This window comes from Dasypus novemcinctus, chromosome 10 (genome assembly GCF_030445035.2).
Source record: "Dasypus novemcinctus isolate mDasNov1 chromosome 10, mDasNov1.1.hap2, whole genome shotgun sequence".
Lineage (NCBI taxonomy): Eukaryota > Metazoa > Chordata > Mammalia > Cingulata > Dasypodidae > Dasypus > Dasypus novemcinctus.
The window spans coordinates 88,019,615-88,042,585 of record NC_080682.1 but is presented as its reverse complement, the minus strand read 5'-3'; the positions used below and the strand labels follow the sequence as shown (position 1 = coordinate 88,042,585).

The following is a 22,971-nucleotide window of genomic DNA, read 5'->3' as shown; positions in this document are numbered from 1 at the left end:
TGTTTTGTGTATGTTTGTAAGTTTGTATTGGTAAATTTGTGAGAGGAAAAATAACTGACCATTTGAATCTTTTTTTTTTTTTGACAATTGATTCTTTTATTTAATCTTTATATATAACAAAGGAACAATGTATTTTTTATATTATGTACTTTTTATTTTATTATTTATTTATTCTGCACCCGCCCCCCATTGTCTGCTCTCTGCGTCCATTTGCTCTGTGTTCTTCTGTGTCTGCTTGTTATTCTCATTGGGTGGCTCCAGGAACCAATCTGGGGACCTCCCAGAGTGGAAGAGAGGCGATTATTCTCTTGTGCCACCTTGGCTCCCTGATCTGCTATGTCTCTTATTATCTCTCCTCTGTGTCTCTTTTTGTTGTGTCATCATGCTGCGTCAGCACTCCTGCATGGGCCAACACTTCTGCAGGGGCAGCACTCCTGCATGGGGCAGTACTCTGTGTGGGCCAGCTCACCTTCACCTGGGCATCAAACCCCGGACCTCCGGTATTGTAGATGGGAACCCAATTGCTTGAGCCACATCTGCTTCCCTATAATACACACTGTTGATGAAACTTTTCTATAATCTAAAACTTCTGAAAAATATAAGTTTATTGTTACCAAAAAATTTTTTTGTTATGAATATGTATGAGTATATGGGATCTTTCTTGAGTGATAGCTTTGTTTTCACTTTTGTTAGAGTGTTAGTTACATGTGTATATACTTCTGGTCAACTCTGCAAACATTACAACATGTAAAACCTGCTTTCTAGCATATAATCAGCTTTGGGAGGGGGTAAAATTGGATGCAAGTATTGAATCTACCATCTTTATCCAGAAGTCCATCTACAATATGAATTTTAGAATTGATTGGAAATTTCTCTAAAAGGATACATTTGAGACCTTATTTAGAAGTACATTAATGCTAGAGATTAATGTATTGAGAATTGCCATCGTTATTATGTTGAAACTATCCAATCCACAGCGTGATACCTATTCCTGTTTTTCATGCTTCTTTTTGAATTTCTGGTAATATTTGGTTGCAAATTGAACGTTGCAGATGATAGTTGTACTGGCTTTAGAATCTGAAGATTTTTGGTTTTATGTTGCAGTGGATAGCTAACTTTGTTTTACTTAAACACTTTTCTCTTAGTTTCTAGCAGATACTATCTTTGATCAGTTCTTTCAGCTCCAGATGCATTTTAGTTTGTTTAGATTTTTTTTTTTTTTTTTTTTTTTTAGTTTTGTGGGTTCATTTTCTCTGTTGTTGACTCCAGGCACCCACCAAATTTCCAGTTGCTCTTCCAATCCCATTTCCTCTCCTCTAACTCTTTAAGTCATGAGCATTTCATCCTTTCTGCATCCTAAATTGTGCTTGGGTTCAGGAACTCATTTAGTCAAAAGAGCAACAAACTGATAACCTTATCTTAGGCAATCCTGTCTTTCCTGGCTGGATTCCTTTCTTATTGACCTGTGCTGTTTCCTCAGGCCTTTTTAGTCTATCCCATGCTTGCATAATTTTGTGGTAAGCATGGGAATAGTGGAGAGTTTATACTCAGATTTTAGGCGTCTATTCTTTTGTATCCCTCTCCTTCCCAGGAATTTCTCTCTAAATTTTCCACCATGCTGACATGCCTGAACTCCAACCTCTGCCAACACCAGTTTACAGACCTGTGGTCTTATTTATCATTACTTCTGTGCAACTGGGGGGTGCTCTCAGGCAAAAACACTGCAAATGTATAACTCATACCATTGCCATTGCAGTATTTAAGTGAAAACAATTCTGAGGGTTCTGCTTGGTTTTGATTGTTATCCAGTTGCTTCTCATATTTTTAAAATATATTTTCCATATTTTATAATTGTTGCCTGAGAAAGGGTTCATCACATTGCTTTATACCACCATTTCCAGTAGCCAAAATTCTTGTCATTGAGCTTTTAATTTGCTTTCCCTGTATTGTCAGAGACTTAAATTAATTGGTCAAATGAATTAGTTTCTTGTGAAATATTTGTGCATAACTTTTGCCTAGTTTTCTATTTTAGGCATTTTGTAATTATTTATATGACTAAACATTTTCTGTCACCCTTTGACCTGCCTTTTAACTTAATAATCACTTTTATAAAGAGTGTTTGCTTAATATATTTAATCAATAGTTTTCTTCAGATGGAATGTTAGCTTTTGGTATTAGGTATGTTAACCTATCTCATGGTCAGTAAGGTTTTCTCCTAGAGTACCTCTAAGATTTACTGTTTTTTAATCATTATTCAGGATCATATCTCACCTAGAAATATTTCCACAAAGAGTGTGATTTAAGAGTCAGTATGTTTTTTCCCCAGTGATTAGTCAGTGATTCCAGGATCATGTTAAAATATAGTTTCACCTTTACCTTAAACTGAGGAGCAATGTAAGTATGTCTCTGGTCCTAATTTCTTCAGTCTATTCCACTGGACTATTTATCTATATTAAATACTGTTACTTAATATAGTATTTACTATGTTAAATCTATATTAAATACTGTTTTTTTTTTTAAACAGGTTTGATACCTAAGAGACATCTTATAGAAGAAATCATTTTTGGTCATCCAGACCATAGGAAAAAATAATAGTAGAGCCACCTGATCAAGTTATGATGAAAAAGAAGCAAGAGTAATTATTTTAAGCAATTGTTTTAACTACCTAAGTAAATATTAGAAGTGTTGCTATATTAAATAACCAATGAAGAGAAGAGAAATGCATTGAGTAAATCTGCTGATACGGTGAAATTTTCTGTAATGAAACTCTATTTAGTTATTTTTCAGAACTAATGGGGTGTTATTTTTAGTTTCTATAATATTATTATACTATTTCAAATAGTCTTTTATTCCTTTTAATATAGTAATATTATCTGTTAATTCCTATATCTTAACTCTTATAGGTTCTATTTCTATAAATAGTTGTTTCCACTAGTCTCTTTTCTCCCTGTCGTCCTGGTCATTATTAGTCACAGAGTGACGGTAACTGTATTTGATTAATTATTGGTAGGAAAATGAAAGTCTTGGGATGAAGAACTTCTAAACAGGTTGTTTGCCTATTCTAGTCACCTTGAAGCACAATCTGTTTTTCATCTTAATCCAAATTCAAGCTTGAGATTCCTACAGTGGTCCAAATCTGTTCATGTGCTTACTTAACTTAGCTTTACCTTTGCCCTGAGTCATTGTGAGATACATTTTTCAGAATTCTCACCTGAACATTACCTAGTATTTGACATTTTCCCAAACATACACTACTAGCCCAGGTTGTTAGTTGATCTTCACATTTGTCATATTTTTCAAGGCAATAGCATTTTTGAGTGCTCAGCTCATTTCTTTAGATTCTCAAACTTTCTGGTGAGGCAATTCCATTTTATTCTGTAAGCTTCAATGTGATTTTTTAAAAAAGAGGTGCCTGGATTGAACCCAGGCCTCATACATGGGAGCAGTAGTTCAACCACTGAGCTATATCTGCTCCCCAGTGAGAATTGTTTTTGTTTATTTTATTTTGTTTTTTCAGGAGGTACCAGGGCTTGAACCTGTACATGGGAAGGAGGCATTCAACTACTTGAGCTACATCTGTTACCCTCTAATGTGATTTTAGGGCATCTTAAATATTTCATCATTTTTTTTTGTTTGTTTCACTCACAATGGAAATGGTTATAATTACCAAACCTGTCATTGCTGGAGCACAGCCTCAAACGTAAATATGAGTGGAAGATACGACTAGCACAAATGTATACAAGTAACACCATAGTCAACATGAAGCATCCTCACTTCCTGCAATATGTTGCTCAGATGTTATTTACTTTTGACCATTCCTACCCTTATCATATCATTTCCCTTACTCTATGGTGCTTTCTCATTATGCATAGAATTTACCACTTCCTACTAGTTTGTATCACTTGTTAGTTTTATTGTCTGTCTCCTATGCTAGAAGATAAATTTCATGAAGGCAGACATCTCTATCATATATTTCTAATTGCCTAGAGTAGTGCTTGGAATATTGGGGACCATATAATTTTTGTATGAATGAAGGAACAAATGAATGAATTAAATGATTAATGCTGTAATGTTACATATTTTTGTTTGCCAAAAATGATGCAAATTGTATCTAAAACACCACAAAGAGAAAGGGGAAAATTAATGTGGTTGTCGTGAACATACAGAGGTTAATTAAGCCTATCCAGGAAAAGTCACAATTTCAGGGTGGAAACAGTACATTACCTTGGAATATCGTGAGCAAAATCTGGACTGACCATGAACAAATCACTTCAGGGTTTGTTACTCACCATCTCAGGGTCATTCAGTAAAATGGATTTTCTTTCTGGAAATTGTTGCTTGTTTTTGCCCCACTTGGTTCATGAGGAATTCAAGAAGCCTGCTCATTCTCAGTAGAGGAAATCATTTCTTCTGATCTTGGGTACTTCATAGTATAGAAGCACATTTTATCCTCTTCTTCTCTTGGGAAATCCTATATCCCAGATCAAAGTCAGAGGCTCTAAACACAGGCCAGAATTTTATGGATCTAAAAAGTTCATTATCTGCAGATAAAATTTCTAGAAGCAGATAATCTCCAGGGGTTTTACTCTAACATTTTGTCTTTTCGGCTCGCAATGTGCCTAGTCATAACTGTAGGTATCAAGCTTATCTCAGGGTAAGCTGTGGGTGAAAATGCATACTCTACTAAAGCTATGAAGGTTCAGTACCTTACCTACTTTTCTTTTTTTTTTTTTTACAAGTAACAAAATTTTATTTTTTATTTTTTTATTTTTTTTTTAATTTATTTTTTTTATTGACTTTGTAATAATATTACATTAAAAATATATATGTGAGGTCCCATTCAACCCCATCCCCCCACCCCACCTCTCCCCCCCTACTTTTCAAAAATATGTGAATACTACTTTAAAAGGATTTCCAGCAAATAAAATATTTTGTCATGTGAAGCAATTCCTGTTTTTTAAAGAAAAATTTTGTTTCATTAAGGTCAGCCTCTGATTTTTATTTTTTATTGGAAAATCCACCCTTATATTTTCAGAAGCTCTATGCTGAATAATAATATACAGCTATATTTTGACCACAGGAACTAAATATTTTTAAATTTATGATATATTATTATTAATAAAACAAACCCAACAAAATTCAAGGTTTCCTTAAGAAAATATTTTTCTTCTAAGCTCTCTCTTCAGAGCCCCCTTAATCTCCTTATTCCTGAGGCTGTAGATGAGAGGGTTCAGCATGGGGATCACCACCATGTAGAACACAGACACCACCTTGTTCTGGTCAGTTGAGTAGCTGGACTTGGGCATCACATAAATGAATGTAATGGTCCCAAAGAACAGAGTGACCGCAGTGAGGTGGGAGGTGCAGGTGGAGAAAGCTTTGTGGCGTCCCTCGGAGGAGCGCATCTTCAGGATGGTGATGAGTATATAGATGTAGGATACGGCTATGATAAACACTGTGACCACTATGACGAACCCAGCAGAAAACGAGGGAACAACAGCAGAGATACTAATATTGGGACAGGAAAGCTCAACTAAAGGGGCAAAATCACAGAAGAAATGATTGACCTGATTTGATCCACAGAAGAATAAAGAAAAGAAGGAAAGAGTAAAGGAGGAAGCATTGAGAAAACCACCTATGTAAGCCACAGAGAGTAACTGGACAAGGACCTGAGTCGACATTTTGGTTGAATAAAGCAGGGGGTTGCAGATTGCCACAAAGCGATCATATGCCATAGCAGCCAGGAGGAAGCACTCAGCTGTCCCAAAGAAGACAACTGAACTAAGCTGAATGGCACATCCCAAATAGGAGATGGTATTTCTATTCACCAGGAAGTTTACAAGCATATTTGGTGTGACAGAAGATGAATAGCCTATGTCAGTAAAAGCCAAGTGACTCAGGAAAAAGTACATAGGATGATGGAGCTGAGAAGAGACTCTGATAAGAATGATTGTGCTGAGATTTCCAGATATGGTCACCAGGTAGATGCATAGGAAGACCACGAAGAGGATGGCCTGAAGTTTTGGGTCATCTGTTAGTCCTAGTAGAATGAATGTTGTCACTGCAGTGTGGTTCCCATCTACTGGAGAACCCATGAGACAGAATCACTGGTATCAAAGAGAACCTGTGATAAAAATTTTTTATTAATATTATCAATTTGATGGTTTCATTTTCCTTAATACATATTTGGGAAGATATTATAAATAAAGTTATCATTCAAGCATTAGTGCATCAAGCAATGATGTGTATAACTGTTTTTTTCAAAATGGTTTTAGCAAAAATACTAGAAATCTTCCTTCAAATAATACTGCTATTGTTTTTGTATTGCATATTTTCAAAAATGTATTTGAAATTGCTTTAGAGCCAAAGAATAAAAAACATAAGACTGAAGAGAATTAAAAAAAACAACAACTTGGGTTTAGCAAAATAAGTAATATATAGTTATTTGTAGTTATGTAAGGAAGACTTGAGAAACAAATTTATTTTGTGCTTCCTAGATGATAAGCATATGGCTAAAATTTTATATAGTAACTTGTTTTCCGTTCAATATTTTCCACTCATTTTATTTCAAGAGGAGGAAACTGAGTCTGATCAAGGTCATGTAACTTGCATAAGGCTATGCAGCAAGTTGTGAGTCTGGGCACTCTGACTGTGAACAATTTCTTTAGTAAGTATGTTAAAATTCTAGTTAAGTATTACTTACCAGAAAGTTCAATAAACTTGACAATGGGTAGATAACAGATTAGCCTCTAAGTTTTCTGGCAGGTAATGAATAAAAGAGATGTATAGTCGGTTACATATCTCAGTTAAACAAGACTATTTTTTTTTTATTGTTCTTAATATCAATACCAGAAAGGAATTCAAATTTTGGCTATGAATGAGATCATATATTGTAAATTTATTGGATATTTTAAAATATTTTTATTTTGAAACATTATTCTTTTATCAATTAAAATGAAATATCAATGTAATCACTCTGCAAATACCATGATTATTATTAGGATGCAATTAAAATAAATTTATTAAAACAAAGCAAATAATTTTCTACTGTAACTGTTTTCTAACTGAAAAATAGGGGATGAAATACTATTATTTTTTACAGAATATAAAGTTGAATAAAGAGCAGCATAAAAAGTTAAGAAATTTACCAAGATTTTACCCAGTTAATGAACAGGTGACCCTTATATCCAAATTTTCTAGCTTGGTATTCTCAGTTTTGCCCAAGGTGTCTTGTGCATGAAGCTAGAAACTTCGGACCCATTCACAAGTGTATCTGCAAAGATGTTTATAAACATCTCAAAGTGGATTCCTCAGTATTATTACTGAGAGCTGAGTTTACATAGTATTGGAAGACAATGTGAATTTCTGGTGTTAAGAGTAGGTAAAAAAGGTATCCTGGTAACTTGGATTATGCCTGTTTATTCACATATAACAGATTATGGAAACAGGAAGTCTACTCAGGTGACTTTGAAGTGGATTGCAAATTACTCTTCCCTGTTTCCCAGCTATCGTTAGTGAGTATTAAGCTTCCTTAGAGAGTAAGTTTTCTTAAATGGTTAGTGAAAACCAGTATGTCAGAATCATTCACAAAACCCAAAACTTACCACTTGTAATAAGAACAAGTTATCTTTCATTAATAAACCCAAAACTGTTTATAGCTATCGTTCTTTATTGTTTGCCTTTGAGGATAAATCTAGGAAAGCTCTAGAGATTATAATGTGAATTCAAAACACCTTGGGTAATTATCATGTTCTCCAGTGGATATTTAGCAATTCAGATCCCTCAAACACACCTAGTCTTTAATGATTTTGTCAATTCTTTAGTGGTCAATTTATTCCTTTGTTTCTATGTAGGTGTTTGTTCACAGTTCCATAACTATCATCCAATAATTGCTGAGAAGTATAATAGAATAAATTGTCTTATAGATAGATACAAGTTTCCAGTTTACTTTGATATTTCTAATTACAGAATGCTTAGTAATAAATTTCAGGCAAAAGGCAACCTTATCTTCATACATTCAATGTATGTTCATTGATTCGTGTTTTGTATTGATATCTGTAAGACCCACCTCTAGATACCTTGGGGAATATGAGATGGAACTTGATGTAAAGTTGAATTATAAATAAAAAATTTAATACAGAAACCTCTTATACTTCAGAAGAACAATTTTAGAAGTCAGTCTCTGATATGCTTCCCTCATGTCCCAGTGGTTTCATGTCACTGATGCTCTCCCAGTGACCTCTTTCACACACCTCTTGCTTTGCCTTTTTCTCCTTGTCTGTCTCACCCTCCCTCTTTCTTCATCCCTTATTCCTGATTCCTGGGATCATCTCCCAAATGAACAATAATCAGCCAAATCATTGTCTCAGCCCCTGCCCTCCAGGCAACTCAATCTAAACCAAGTCAGAGACGCATTTCCCCTTTCCACCTCCAATTACAAGACAATAAAGATAACTGAGAAATCCTCAGAGTTTGGTGTGTAAATCCTAGAATATGAAGGACATAGGGACTGGTGTCTCTCTAATGCTTGAAAGGGCCTAACTGAGAAGATGACAGGATCTCTAAGTCAAGTACAGCCTTTGCTGTTGCTTACCTCCTCTCTCTTCTACAACTATAGCACAGGAGAAGCCAAAGTCAGCTTAGTAGAAAACGCAAGCAAATGCAAATATGAGGAATTCCTGTAGATGTTGAGCATACACTACTGCCCTCCCTTCTTATAGAAATTTCTGAGCCAGTTTCAGGCATAATTTGGGTGCTAAGCAATGACAGAGATGAGTTGTTAATTTGGAAGGGTTTGAAGATTTGAATTTAGATTGGATGCGGTTTTAACACCTGAAATGAATACTAATAATTAAGAATGGCTCAGAATCTGTGGGACATGCCCATAATTTCATTTGTAGACAGGAGAGAAGAAATTGTTAGAGAGGCTTTCAAATAAGAACACTGATAAAAAGTAGAGTTGTCTTTTTCTAACATAGTACTGTATCTTTTTTTCCAGAAATGTTTATGTATTTATTTTTTAGCAAAGAGCTTCGCAGTCACTTTTTGCTCTAAAGAAGAAGTCAAAGCACAACACTTCCATAAGGTGAAATGAGATTTACTTAGTGGCTCCAGGCAGCAGGGCACGAAGGGAAGAATGATGATGAAAATCTCTGATTTGTAGGAATTAATGAAGAAATTTTAAAAAGAATATTGTTTTAATTTTCCTCAACTGCTACCACAAATATGACAACTGATTGGCTTAAACAAAAGGAAAGTATTGGCTCAAGGTTTTGATGCTAGAGCAAATCCCAAATCAAATATTGGAAAGGCTTTACTTTCTCCCTACAGTCTGTGGTATTTTGGGTCTTGCTTGCCATCAGTACTGGGAATTCTTTGGCTTGTTTTCATATGGTGACGTCCACTCTTTTCTCTCCCAGGTTCTTTCTGACTCCTGCTTCTGGCTACTCCTTACGTCTCTCTATCACAATGTCTAGATTTCTTCTGTGTATAAAGTATTCCAGTAATCCAGATTATGCCAAACCTCATTCAGCTAAACCACAGATGTGGGGGCATTTTCGGGACTTGGAGTTTTCCTAAACGATACTACAGGGACAGATGCTGGACATTATATATCCTGCCATAACCCACTGAATGTATTGGGGAAAAGTGTAAGCTACAATGTAAACTATAATCCATGCAGTGCAGCAGAGCTCCAAAATATATTCACTAAATGCAATGAATGTGCCACAATGATGAAAGAGATGTTGATATGGGAGGAGGCGGTAGTGGGTTGTGGGGTATGTGGGAACCTCTTATATTTTTTAATGTAAAATTTTTTGATCTATGTACCTTTAAATAAAAAAGACAATTTAATCAATCAATCAATGAATCAATCTTTAGGTGAGCCAAATAGCCGAGTACAGAGCATCAAGGTGCACTTTTCCTCCAGAAGTGTCAGTAAGATGAAGAGGCTTACTGGGCAAAGGAGAATCAGTGGGGTCATGGGGCAATTGGCACAGGAGATCAGTGAAGTGGGGCCCAGGAGGGCTGTAGGGGAGCAGTGTGGATGATCAGTAATAAAGTTGCCTGGCTAGATGTCAATGACCTTTTTCCTTTTTTTCTTTGCCTTTCTTTTCTCCTTTTATCTTTTCCTTTTTTTTTTATCAGTGAAATGTGGATAATTCTAAATGTTTAGAATATTTGGAACCAAGTGTCAAAGAAGAGCCTTAATATCAGTAAAATCCTAGATAAGATAAACAAACTGACCAATAGAATTAACCCATCAAAATAAACAGATGCCTAGACAGCACCAAAAAATTACAAGCTATACTAAGAAACAGGAAGATATGGCCCAGTTAAAGGAACAGAATAAAGGTGGAGGAGAGGCAGAATTTGAAAGAACTAAGCAAGGATGTCAACACAAGTCTCCTAAATCATTTCGAGGACATTAAGGAAGAGATAAAGGATATTAAGGTGATACTGGGTGAGCATACAGAAGAAATTATAAACATTCATTAAAATGGGGAAGAATGTAGAAGTGAAGACTATCAGAAAGGGTAACAAAATGTGTAAATATTCAGACAAAAATAAGATATGACATATTAATGCCAAAGGATAAAATAGTTGAAGTACATAATGCTACTACAGGGGTAACATTGAATGTTAAGGGATCAAACTCCCAATAAAGACCTAGGCTGACACATTGGATAAAAAAACAAACAAACAAACAAACAAAAATAAACATGAGTCATTTATATGCTGTCTGCAGAATACAACTTAAATTAGGAATGAAAATAAGCTGGCACTGAAAGTTTGGAAAAAAGATATTTCATACTAACAGTAACCAAAAGAGAGCAAGGGTTAACTATACTGGTGTCAGACAAAACACACTTTAAGTGCAAAAGAGTGAAAAGAGATGCAGAAGTTCATTATGTATCAATAAGAAACAATCCACCAAGAAGGAGTAACAGTCATAAATAACTATGCATCTCACCAGAGTGGCACAAAATATACGAGGCAAACTCTGGCAAGACTGAAAGGAGAAATAGATGTCTCTACAATAATAATTGGAGACATCAATGCACCACTCACATCAATAGATAGGAAAACTAGACAGAACATCAACAAGAAAACAGAGAACTTGAACAATATGATAAATGAACTGGACATGATGGATTCTATAACATTGTACCACAAATCAGCAGGCTATAGATTCTTCTCAAGTTCTCATGGATCTTTCTCCAAGAAAGACCACAGGTTGTGTCAAAAATAAATAGGTCTCAATAAATATAAAAAGATTGAAATTGTACAAGGCACCTCTCTGATCAATGGAATGAAGCTAGAAATCAATAATAGACAGGAAAAGGGAAATTTGCAAATATATGGAGGATAAAGAACACACTCTTAAGCAATCCATGGGTCAAAGAAGATATTGCAAGAGAAGTAAGTAAATATCTCAAGGCAAATGAAAATGAGAATACAACTCATCAAAATTTATGGGATACAATGGAGGCAATACTGAGAGGAAAACTTATAGCCCTAAACACCTATATTAAAAAAGAAGAAAGAACTAAAATCAAAGTCCTAGCTGAACACCTGGAGGAGCTAGAGAAAGGAATGGCAAATCAATTCCAAAGCAAACAGAAAGAAAGAAATAACAAGAGCAGAAATAAATAAAATTAAGAACAAATAGAAAAATGATAGAGGAAATCAACATAACCAAAAACTGATTCTTTGAGAAGATCAAAAATGTTGACACTTTAGCTAGACATACAAAGAAAAAAGGGAGAAAATACATGAAATTAGTAATGAAGAGGGGGACATTACAACTGACCCCACAAAAAACAAGGATCATAAAAGGATATTTGAGAAACTGTATACCAACAAATTCAATTCAATAACCTAGATGAAATGGACAAATTACTAAAAATGCACAAACAGCCTATATTGACTCTACAAGAAATACAGGGACTTAACAAATCAGTCAGAAGTAAAGAGGTGGAATCAGTCATCAAAAATCTCCAACAAACACAGGTCCAGGAACAGATGGTTTCACAGGTGAATTCTACCAAGCGTTTTGAGATGAATTAATGCCAATCCTATTTAAACTCTTCCAAAAAAATTGAAAAGGAGGCAAAAATATACAACTTGTTTTAAGAAGCCAACATCACCCTAATACAAAAGTAAATAAAGATAGTACAAGAAAAGAAGACCACAGACCCATCTCTCTAAAGAACGTAGGTGCAAAAATTCTCAACAAAATACTAGTGAATTTAATCAAATAGCATATTAAAATTAAAACAATTATATAGTATAAACAAGTGGGTTTTATTCCTGGTATGGAAGGGTGGCTCTACACAAGAAAATCAATTTATGCAACACCCAACATTAACAAATCAAAGAGAAAAAAACACATATCTTCTTAACTGATGGAAAAAGGCATTTGACAAAATCCAGCATCCTTTCTTAATAAAATCACTCCAAAAGAATAAGAATAGAAGGAAATTTCCTCAAAGGATGAAGGGCTGTGGTGGTTAGGCTATTGTGTTAACTTGGCCAGGTGATTGTGCCAGATATTTGATCAAGCAAGCACTGGGCTAACTTAATACAGGGGCATTTATGGACTTTAGTCACCATTGCCTTCACTGCAGTGGTAAATCATAGATAGCTGATTACAATTATATCAGTCAGGGAGATTTTCACCAGCAATGAATATGGCTTTATTCAATCAGTTGAATGCCTTAAAAGGGGAAGTGATTCCAGCATTGAGTGAGAATTTCCCAGCTTGTTTTTCGTCAGCCAACATCTTCCAGAACTCATCAAAAACCTTCATTGGAATTTCATCAGAGCCCCTGGTTTGCATCCTGCCCGTGGAACCTTGACTTGTGCATCCCATGGTCATGTGAGAGACTCTTATAAAATTGCACACTATTGACAGATATCTCTTGCTGATTCTGTTTCCCTAGAGATCCCTGACTAATACAAGGGCATATATAAAAAGCCTACAACCAACATCAAACTCAATGGGGAGAGGTTGAATGCATTCCATCTAAGACTGGGAACAAGATGAGGATGCCCAATATCCCCACTGTTATTCAACATTGTGCTTGTAGTTCTAGCTAGAGCAATTTCACAGGAAAATGAAATAAAAGGCACCACAATTGGAAATGTGGAAGTAAAACTTGCACTACTGACATGATCCTATAATTAGAAAATTCTAAAAGACCTAAAAAAAGACTATGGGAGCTAATCAATAAGTTCAGCAAAGTGGCAAGATACAAGATCAAGAGGCAAAAATGGGTGAAAAAAATTACACTAGTAATGAACAATCTGAGGTGGAAATAAAAAAATTCCATTTACAATAGCAGCATAAAGACTCTAATATCTAGAAATTAATTTAACCAGAAGTATAAAGGACCTGTATTCAGAAAACTACAAATGCTGCTAAAAGAAATGAAAGAAGACAAACAATGGAAGGACATTATGTTTTCATATATTGGAATACTAAATATCATGACAATGTCAATTCTACTCAAAGTGATTTATAGATTGAATGCAATCCTAATCAAAATTCCAACATCATATTTTAAAGAAATAAAAAAAGTGAACTACTAAATTTTTTTAGAAGGAAAGGGGTTCCAAATAGCCCAAAATATCCAACAAAAGGAGAGTGAAGTCAAAGGATACAAGCTTCCTGATGTTGAATCATATTTTAAAGGTACAATGGTCAAAACAGCATGGTATTTGCATTAAGAAAATTCCACGATCAATGGAACTGAATTAAAAGCCCAGAAATAGACTTATACTTCTATGGGCAACTGATTTTTTTTGATAAGCCTATCAAGTTCACTTTACTGGGACTGAACAGTCCCTTCAATGAATAGTACTGGGAAAACTGGATATCCATAACCAAAAGAATGAAAAAGGACCCCATCTTATTCCACATTCAAGAATCAAATCAAAATGGATCAAAGACCTAAACATAAATCCAGGACCATAAAATTCCTAGGAGGTAAAGTAGGGAAACATCTTCAGGATCTTATTGTAGATGGGGGGCTCTTAAACCTTACATCCAAAGCATAATCAACACAATAAAAAATAGATAAATGGGGCCTCCTCAAACTTAAATACTTCTGTACATCAAAGGACTCTTTGAGGAGGGTAAAAAGGCAGCATACTCAATGGAGAAATTATTTGTGAATCACACATCTGACAAATGTTTAATACCTGTGGCAAATAAAGAAATTCTACAACTCAACAAGAAAAAGACAAAGAACACAATGAAAAAAATGGGCAAAAGACCTGAATAGATAATTTACTAAAGAAGAAATACAAATGGAAGAAAAAACACATGAAATAATGTTCAAAATCACTAGCCAAAAGGGAAATGTAAATCAAAGCCACAATGAGATATCATTCCACAACTTCTAAAATGGGAACTTAAAAAAAAGAAAACTTCAAGTGTTAGGATGTGGAGATATAGGAATGTTTATTAATTATTGGTGGAAATGTACAGTGGTATAGCTGCTGTGGAAGCCTGTTTGGCACTTCCTAAGGAAGTTAGATATAGATCTAATGGAATATTATTCAGCTGAAAGAAGAAATAAAGTCATGAAGCATATGAGAACATGAATGAACCTTGTAGGACACTGTTTAGTGAAGCAAGCCAGATGCAAAATGACAAATACTGTATCATTTTATATTATGAATAAATATAATGAAAAAACTCCTGGAGTTAATAGATAGAATATAAGTCACCAAAAATTAGAATGTGATCAGAGACTGGAAAGCTGAGGTTTAATCTGCACAGAATTGGTAAAAAGTTTCTTTATAAATGTTTAGAAATGAAAAAATGGTGAAAGCACATTATATGGTTTGTAATTAGCAGTGTTAATATATGAGTATGATAGTGTTTGACAGGGAAAATCTAAGGAAATCTCTATCACCAGAAGAAAAGCTAAAAAATGAAAAATGGGATTCTGTAGCATAGCAAACTCTTTTGTGAAAAATGAGTATGGCTAATTGTGCATATAACAACTTTTTCCCTGAAACAGAAAAAAATGTCTGTTAATATTACAAGAATTTCATATGAGGTCAGTATTTGGACAAAATTACAATCAAAACAACTTATGGACAGTCATGAATAGTAATACATTAATAATCTTCCAAAATTGATATATTACAAAGAAAGCATTCTAAGTGGAAGAAACTAGACAGAAGTACTACATCCTGTTTGACTCCATCTATACACAATGTAAAGAGAAATAGGTAAGGGAGACAAATATAAATTAACTGTTATATATGGCAGGAAAAGTACAGAGAGTTTGAGAGGTGATTACTAAGGGGTAGGGTTTTTTTGTGTGTTCTTTTGTTTTTGATATTTGTTGTTTTTTATTTTTGGAATAATTAAGATGCTGTAACATTGATTGATGTGATGAGAGCATAACTCTGTGATTATACAAAATACCACTGATTTTAGACTTTGGATAAATTGTATGGCTTATGAGCATGTTTCAGTAAAATTTACTATAGAGTTTTTTAAAATCACAAATCATATGGTATTGAAGGGCACAATTGAAAAAATAAAAAGTACACTAGAATTACAAGAGCTGATTTGTCTTGTAGAGAAAGGAATTAGCAACTTAGAAGATAGAACATGCAAAATCACACAGATACAGAAAAAAATGGGGAAAAAAGTGAGGAGGGACTATGGTAATTGATTGACAGGACAAAACACACAAACATATGCATTATGTATGGTCTAGAGGAAAAGAGAAGGGGAAAAGGGAAGAAGGACTGTTTTAAGGAAATAATGGCTGAAAACTTTCCAACTCTTATGAGAGACATAGATGTACATGTCCAGGAAGTACACTCTACTCCAGAATAAATCCTAACAGATCTTCTCTGAGACACATACTAATCAGATTATCAAATGCGAAAAGTAAAAAGAGAATCCTGAAAGCAGCAAAAGAAAAGAGATCCATTACATACAAGGGATGCTCAGTAAGTGTAAGAGCTGATTTTCCATCTGATACCATGGAGGGGAGAAGGCAATGCTATGCCATATTTAAGGCCCTGAAAGAGAAATAATTGCCAACTAAGAATTCCACATCCAGCAAAATTGTCCTTCAAAAATGGTGGGGAGATGAAAATATTCACAGATACATAGAAATTGTAAAAATTCATCAGCAAATGTTCTGCCCTAAAAGATATACTAAATGGAGCATTGCAGTCTCAAAGTAAACAACAGGAGAGATATGTTTGGAGTAGAGTGGAGGAGGGATGATTATTATTAAAGGTAATTAAAAGAGATACGACTTATAAAATCCTAAAGATAAATGAAAGAAAGTGAGTACTGCCTTCACAGTAATAATGTTTAATGTTAATGTATTAAACACCCCAATTAAGAGTCACAGATTGGCAGAATGGATTAAAAAATATGATCCATTTATATGCTTTTGGTAAGACACTCACTTGAGACCTAAGGACAGAGAAAGCTTACAAGTGAAAGTTTGGAAAATGATTTTCCACAAGAACACTAACCAAAAAAATAGCTGGTGTAGCTATACTAATATTGCACAATGTGGAGAGGAAATACAAAACTTTGTAAGAAATAACCAAAGATATATTGAATTCCATCCTAGATAGTCCTGTTACATTTTTTAGTAGCGTGGCAAGAATACCTTGTATACATGGATAGTGCCTAGTGAAGAAGGACAGACCAGTAAATGAGGCCCTTGATATTGACACTTGTACTTAAATGAACCTTGTTCTTGTGAAATTGAAACTTAGCTTAGTATTATATATTGCCTAAGAGTTACCTCCTGAAAACCTCCTTTTTGCTCAAATGTGGCCACTCGTTAAGCCAAACTCAGCACATAAACTCTCTGCCTTCCCCCCAATGTGAAACATGACTCTCAGGAATGAGCCTCCCTGGCATGAAGGGATTATACCAAGTGCCTGCTAGTGATCCAATTGGAAAAAGACCTTGACCAAAAGAAGTCAGGGAAATGACAATTCAGACACTGGGAACAGAGTATAGAATGAGGAAAGTATAGTGTTTAAAGAGAAATAGGGAGTTGACTAGTTTCCTGAAGTAGCCTAATTATGAGGGCAGATCTTGGAGATAAAATTTGGTGGTACTTTAGGGTCATTGTTGGAAAAATTTTGAATGCTGACCTGATGATAGAGCCAAGTAGGAGCCATTTTTGGATAGTTTTAATGAAAGTGCATTTTCATTTTCAGAAAGGTCTTCTACAATAGAGTTGCCTCATGAGAAAGCCATCAGTTATGTGCATTCAGTTTCTTCCTACCCACCATCTTCTGACTAATTCCCCAGGCAATAACCTCTCTTAAAACAACTATTCCTTTGCTTGGCCAGTTTTTAGACTTATAAAATAAATGGTATAATTCAGAAAGTATAATATGACTGAAAGAATTATCTACATTCTAATATATATTTTTAATTAGTGGAATTTCAGTCATTTCAATTGTTATTCAGAAATATAAGAGAAAATGTCACTGTAGAGCCTTTGTGGTGTGTTAGGATTAAAAAAAAAGTTTTGCAAAAAAAAGCTATGGGCCATAGCTCCATAGAACACAATAGTCTCAAGGTAATGGTCTACAGAGACCCAAGGACTCTCACTGAAATCTTCATAGAACTCAGCTCCAAGATTAAGGGACGAAGAACATACTATGCTTTATGTTTTAGGAGGCCTTATAATTTCAGAAGCAGATTAGATTCATCACAGCCATTCACAATGAATACTATCTTTAATATTATCAATGAATTATGAAATAAATTAAATCATAGGAAGAATTGCAGAAAAACATACTTGAATTGCGCGATTATAATTTCTTCAATAACTTAATTACTTCATGATTTTAAGAGAATAGAAGGTAATTTTTCTTCTGTAGAAGGTGGAAATTTCAGGGTTTTTTCTTTATAATAAGCATTGTTCTATATCTTCTGATAATCAAGTAGCTATGGGTATGAATAGCCAGGTAGAATATATTTAAGAAAATATGAGCAAAGTAATAAGCTGGAAATTAAGAATGTTTTCCATTCTCTATTCATGGTAGATTTGGAATCTAGAAAACTTCATGTGGGAGTGGGGACAGATTGAAGAACTGATAAAAGAGAGTAGCATGGCAAACTGAAGACAAAATCCAGGTGTGGAAATAGGATAATGTTAGGGTAAGACAAACAGAATATCTGACAATGTGTTATCTTGCTCTCCAATGTCTGCAAGGATCATTGGGAAGAACAGAAATAAAATCATATTGACTTATCTTTTATCACTACTGAACTTGAATAATATGAGGAAAGCATGATTTAGTAATGACATATATGATGAGGAAAAGTTACCATGAAAGTCAGAAGTTGTCAACCAAAATCAATGAGATTTTGCTAACTACACATATCCTGATATCCTTGAGATTTCTCTCCTTGGATGGTATGGTATGGGTTGAGATGTATGGTTTTGATAAAATTTTCCTGGTGATTCTGCTATGTCTCTTAGTAGATGACCACTTATGTAGCCAAGTATGATTTGATACTAAAGTAAATAGGAGTAGTATCTAGAATAAGAAAATGAAAGTCTCTTTCTTCAATGCTGTAAGCAACCTATTGTTGAAGTTTGACAATTATCTGATGAGCATTTATAAATTCAATTACATAGACAAGTAGAAGTATCTATATGTATATTCATATTGCTAGACAGCATGGTTTTGCACTCATGATTCTTAAAACTTATTTAGAGAGCTTACAGCTGTCTTCATTACATGTCCAAATAAAATAAATGGTAAGTAGAGAATCAGTGTAAATGGAAAAAAATAGGAACTGTGACTAATAAATAATTATGGGTGCTTTCCAATCATTGTATCAACCCTACTAAAAAAATTACTAGGAGTTTAGGTTGAAAGTTGGGGGATACAAAACTTTTAAACAGGTCTCTGCCCTGTCTAATGTAGGATTCAAGCTTCTTAAAAAACTTTATCACAGTAAAACAGGATGTGAATCTAGAAGAAGAATGGTTAACATAGGCAGGGAGGTAAAGAAGTTTAGGGAGCTTCCTAGTGAAGTTGATGTTTGAATGGTCTTCAAGAAAACTAGACTTTTAGCAGGCAGAGTAAGGAATGAAGCACACACAAGTTCGTGAAAACAACATGTGCTAACTTGAAGAGCCAGAAAAGGCCATGTTATGTTTGGGGAACAGTGGGATAACCCCATACATGGGTGGCTAGTGGTAGGAGCTGAGGCTGGACAGGTAAGACCTTGAATGCCATGCTAGGACATTGCCCTCATGGAGGGTATATAAACACTTAGACAACCAAATGTCTCTCCAGGCTCTCACTGCCTGACTGAATACATCTCCAATCATCAGCTGTATCACTTTTGAACATTAATTAAGCAACTCTCTAAGTCGTAGTTTTCTTATTACATATACAGTCATGGTAATAGCTTTTACTCTTTTTGATAGCTATGAGGATATATGAGATTGTATTACTGAAGCATGGAATAAGGGTTAGAATTTATTAATATTAGAGTATTTAAAATAGGTCTAGAATAGAGATGTAGCATGATAAGAAACTTAGAATAGTAGCTGAAGATAGGACTGGGAGAAAGAAAGACTAGAGGTTGTTACAAACATCCAAATGACTGTCAGAGTAGAATGTAGGAGACATTTTTGGATCATAAAATCTGGAAAATTGGACAAGAAGATATAATAAGGAGACAAATGAGTCCAATTTAAGGTCCAAAAAATTTGTAAAAATCTAACAGGAAGTGAAATGGAGGGCACTTTGAGACAAAGGGAAACCAGGTGCAAAGGCATAGCAGCATGAGTGATCATGATGTCTTTTGGAAAACAGAATAATATTACAGTCTGGTTTAAGTATAGGCTAGGTGAAGGGATGTGGAGGAAGTTGAGTAAGGAGCAATTTCTTGGAGTCAGGTTGTACAGAGCATTGACTGCTGTGCTGGGATATTTGGATATTTACCCTACAAGCAGTGTGTAGCTATTCATTTTTAAAAATTTATTGAAGAACATTACTCATACATAAACATACATAAAAATAAGTGAATAAGTGTATAGTAATAGCTGTGAACTTACAAAACAATATACATAACATAATACAGTACTCTCATATCACACCCTACCATCAATACCTTGCATTGTCATGAAACATTGCTAACTAATGATTAAAAAGCATCCTCAAAATATTACTAATAACCAAATATTCTTCCCCCAATCTACCCTATTGTTATTATTTTTATACAATATTTACATGAATGTGCATAAACATAAGTGTATAGTACAAGTTGTGAACTTACAAAACAAACATGCACAACATCCTACAGGGGTCCAATTTATCAACCCACTACCCATACTTTTCATTGTGAGACATTTGTTATAAATTATGAAAGAATATTGTCAAAATCTTACTACTAACCATAGTCCTTATCTTACATTTGGTGTATTTCCCCCTCCCCATCCACCCTATATTATTTTGTAAATATATTTTTTTTTATGACAGAAGTTGTATACTTCCAAAACAATCATGCACACATGCAGAATTCACGAACCAACCACTCTATCAACATACCACACCATGGTGGAACATTTATTATAGGTTATGAGATAATATCCTCAGATTATTACCATTTTCACAGCATACATTTGGCACATTTTTTCCATACTCCATTATCAACACTATACATCTTTCACATAGATGCATGAATATTGCGTGGTTACTGTTAACCACAGTCCATAGGTCACACCAGTTGTATTTTTCCCATGCTTCTCCACATTCCCACCACCCTGCAATAATGATGTACATGTTCTATAGCTCACAAAAGGACACTCTTGCATCTGTACCATAAACCACAATTCTCATCCACCTCTGGGTTTACTGTACTATTTAGTCCCTACAATAGTCTCTACTTCTCTGTCAATTGGTATTTACGTCACTAGACTACCATTTTCAACTACTTCCCATTTATAAACCAGTGGTTACTATAATGTGTTACTATAAACTCTGTACATTTCCACACTCCCAAAAATGCCCTCACATCACATCTCTTCCTCCCACTTCCTACTCCCAGCAGCCACCATGGCCATTTTCTCCACACCAATGCCACATTTTCTTCGATTACTAATCACAGGAGTTCATAAATAGAATATCAGTAAGTCCACTCTAATCCATACTCTATTCCTCCATCCTGTGGACCTTAGAATGGTTGTGTCCACTCCACATCTATATCAAGAGGGGGCTTAGATTCCACATGGATACTGGATTCAATTCTCCTGCTTTCAGTTGTAGGCACTCTTGGCTCTCTGGTGTGGTGGTTGACCTTCTTCATCTCCATGTTAGCTGAGTGGGGTAAGTCCAATAAACCAGAGAGTAGGATTTGCAAGTCTGTTGTATTTAGGTCTTTTAAAATTTCTTTTAACAGCAAGTTGTAATTTTCTGAATGCAAGTGGTTTACATCATTGGTTAAGATTATTAATATTTGTGTTTTACCTGTCAGTAGCCAATCACTTATTCCCCTGTTTTTGAGAAATGGGGCTTCCAGTTCCAGCTACAGAATGGCTCCTGGGGCAGCTTGCCCTGCCAAAGTAGGATGATCACCAGCCTCCATGATGTGGCCTATATCTTCCTGGAGAGGCTGGCACTGGTCCCACCAGCTTCCTCCCTGCTGGAGATAGGACTGGGGCTTATGCTAGAACTGCAATCTGATCTAGATGGAAAGAAGTCTGTCCCTGCAAGCACTTTAATTTTTAGTCTGCCCTGCTTTCCCTCATGCCAGGGAGAGAAAATAATAGCTACCAGACTTTTTTTTTACTTAGATAGGTTCAAACTTTAGCTGTTTTTAAGATTATACTTTAACCCACCAAATTTACTAATCAATTGCTGAAGTTGGTGCCCAACCATCTCTTTGTCCCCTGGTTTTGGGAAGTGGAGCTTCCAATTCCAGACATGGAATAGTTCTGGAGGTGGCTTGTCCTGCCTTGGAGGAAGGGCACCAGCCTCTGGGACTTGGTGTGTTCTTTTATGAGTCTTCGCTGAAAATGGGCAGTCTCCTTCTATTCAATTATGGATTTTGTAGGATGTTCTTCTGGTCTCCTGGAGCTCCCATACAGGAGCTATAGATAGCTCTGCATGATTAATAACTACCCTATAGCACAAGCTGACTCTAGGAGTTCCTTACTCTGCCACCATCTTGCTGGTTGTCCTTATTCAGTCTTTTGATACTAATAGTGAGTTAATCCAACATCTGGTCCCAGTGTGGTGCATGAAATAAACATGTGAGAGATTTATGACTAATAGGCACACAACTAATGAAGCACTTTTCCCCTCTCTGCAGGATACATCTACAAAAATGGCAGAAAATTTAAAAAGAGATGTTGGCAAGCAGCATTTTGGAAGTGATTTATTGGGTGTAAAATACGAAGAAGAAGTAAAAAACGGAGTCAGAGGAAGCTTTCACTGAAGGCTGTAACTAATTCAGGTAGGAAATTTAAGAGGAAACTGATTTGTAGAGAAGTAAGGCCAATTCTGTTCTGAATACTGGGTATTCAATGCTTGGAGGACATTCAGGCTTTAGAAATATACTGAAAGAAATTTGGAGATTGTTGTTTGGTGGAGGCTAGAACCACAGGGTCACACAAGGTAAATGGTAGCTGAAGCAACGAGTGCAAAAGATTTTCCTTTAGAGGTAAAACAGGAAACATTCAGGGGAAAGAGAGTCTATGTAGTGAGGTCTTAAAAACCAAGTCATGCGGGACCAGTTGAAGGTTGCCTGGACAGATGAATTTCTCACCTTAGGCTTTTTGTATTATCTATTTCCTGTGCCTATAATGCTTTGCCCCAGTACATATATAGGTTGCTTATTGTTATGTTTTCTCTATTTAAATAGGACATGTCCTTAGAGAAGGCTTCCTGGACTTCACAAATCAAAATAGTCATGCACTCACACATCACAGA

At 35.2% G+C, this 22,971-nt stretch overlaps 1 protein-coding gene across 1 annotated transcript; it reads right to left on the bottom strand.

The window, feature by feature from the left end:
• Positions 1-5,150: 5,150 nt before the first annotated feature.
• LOC101421052 (olfactory receptor 5P76-like) lies at positions 5,151-6,095 on the bottom strand. The gene has a single exon (XM_012524019.2). The coding sequence runs from the start codon at positions 6,093-6,095 to the stop codon at positions 5,151-5,153; it is 945 nt and encodes a 314-aa protein (XP_012379473.2).
• Between the last annotated feature and the right edge of the window lie 16,876 nt (positions 6,096-22,971).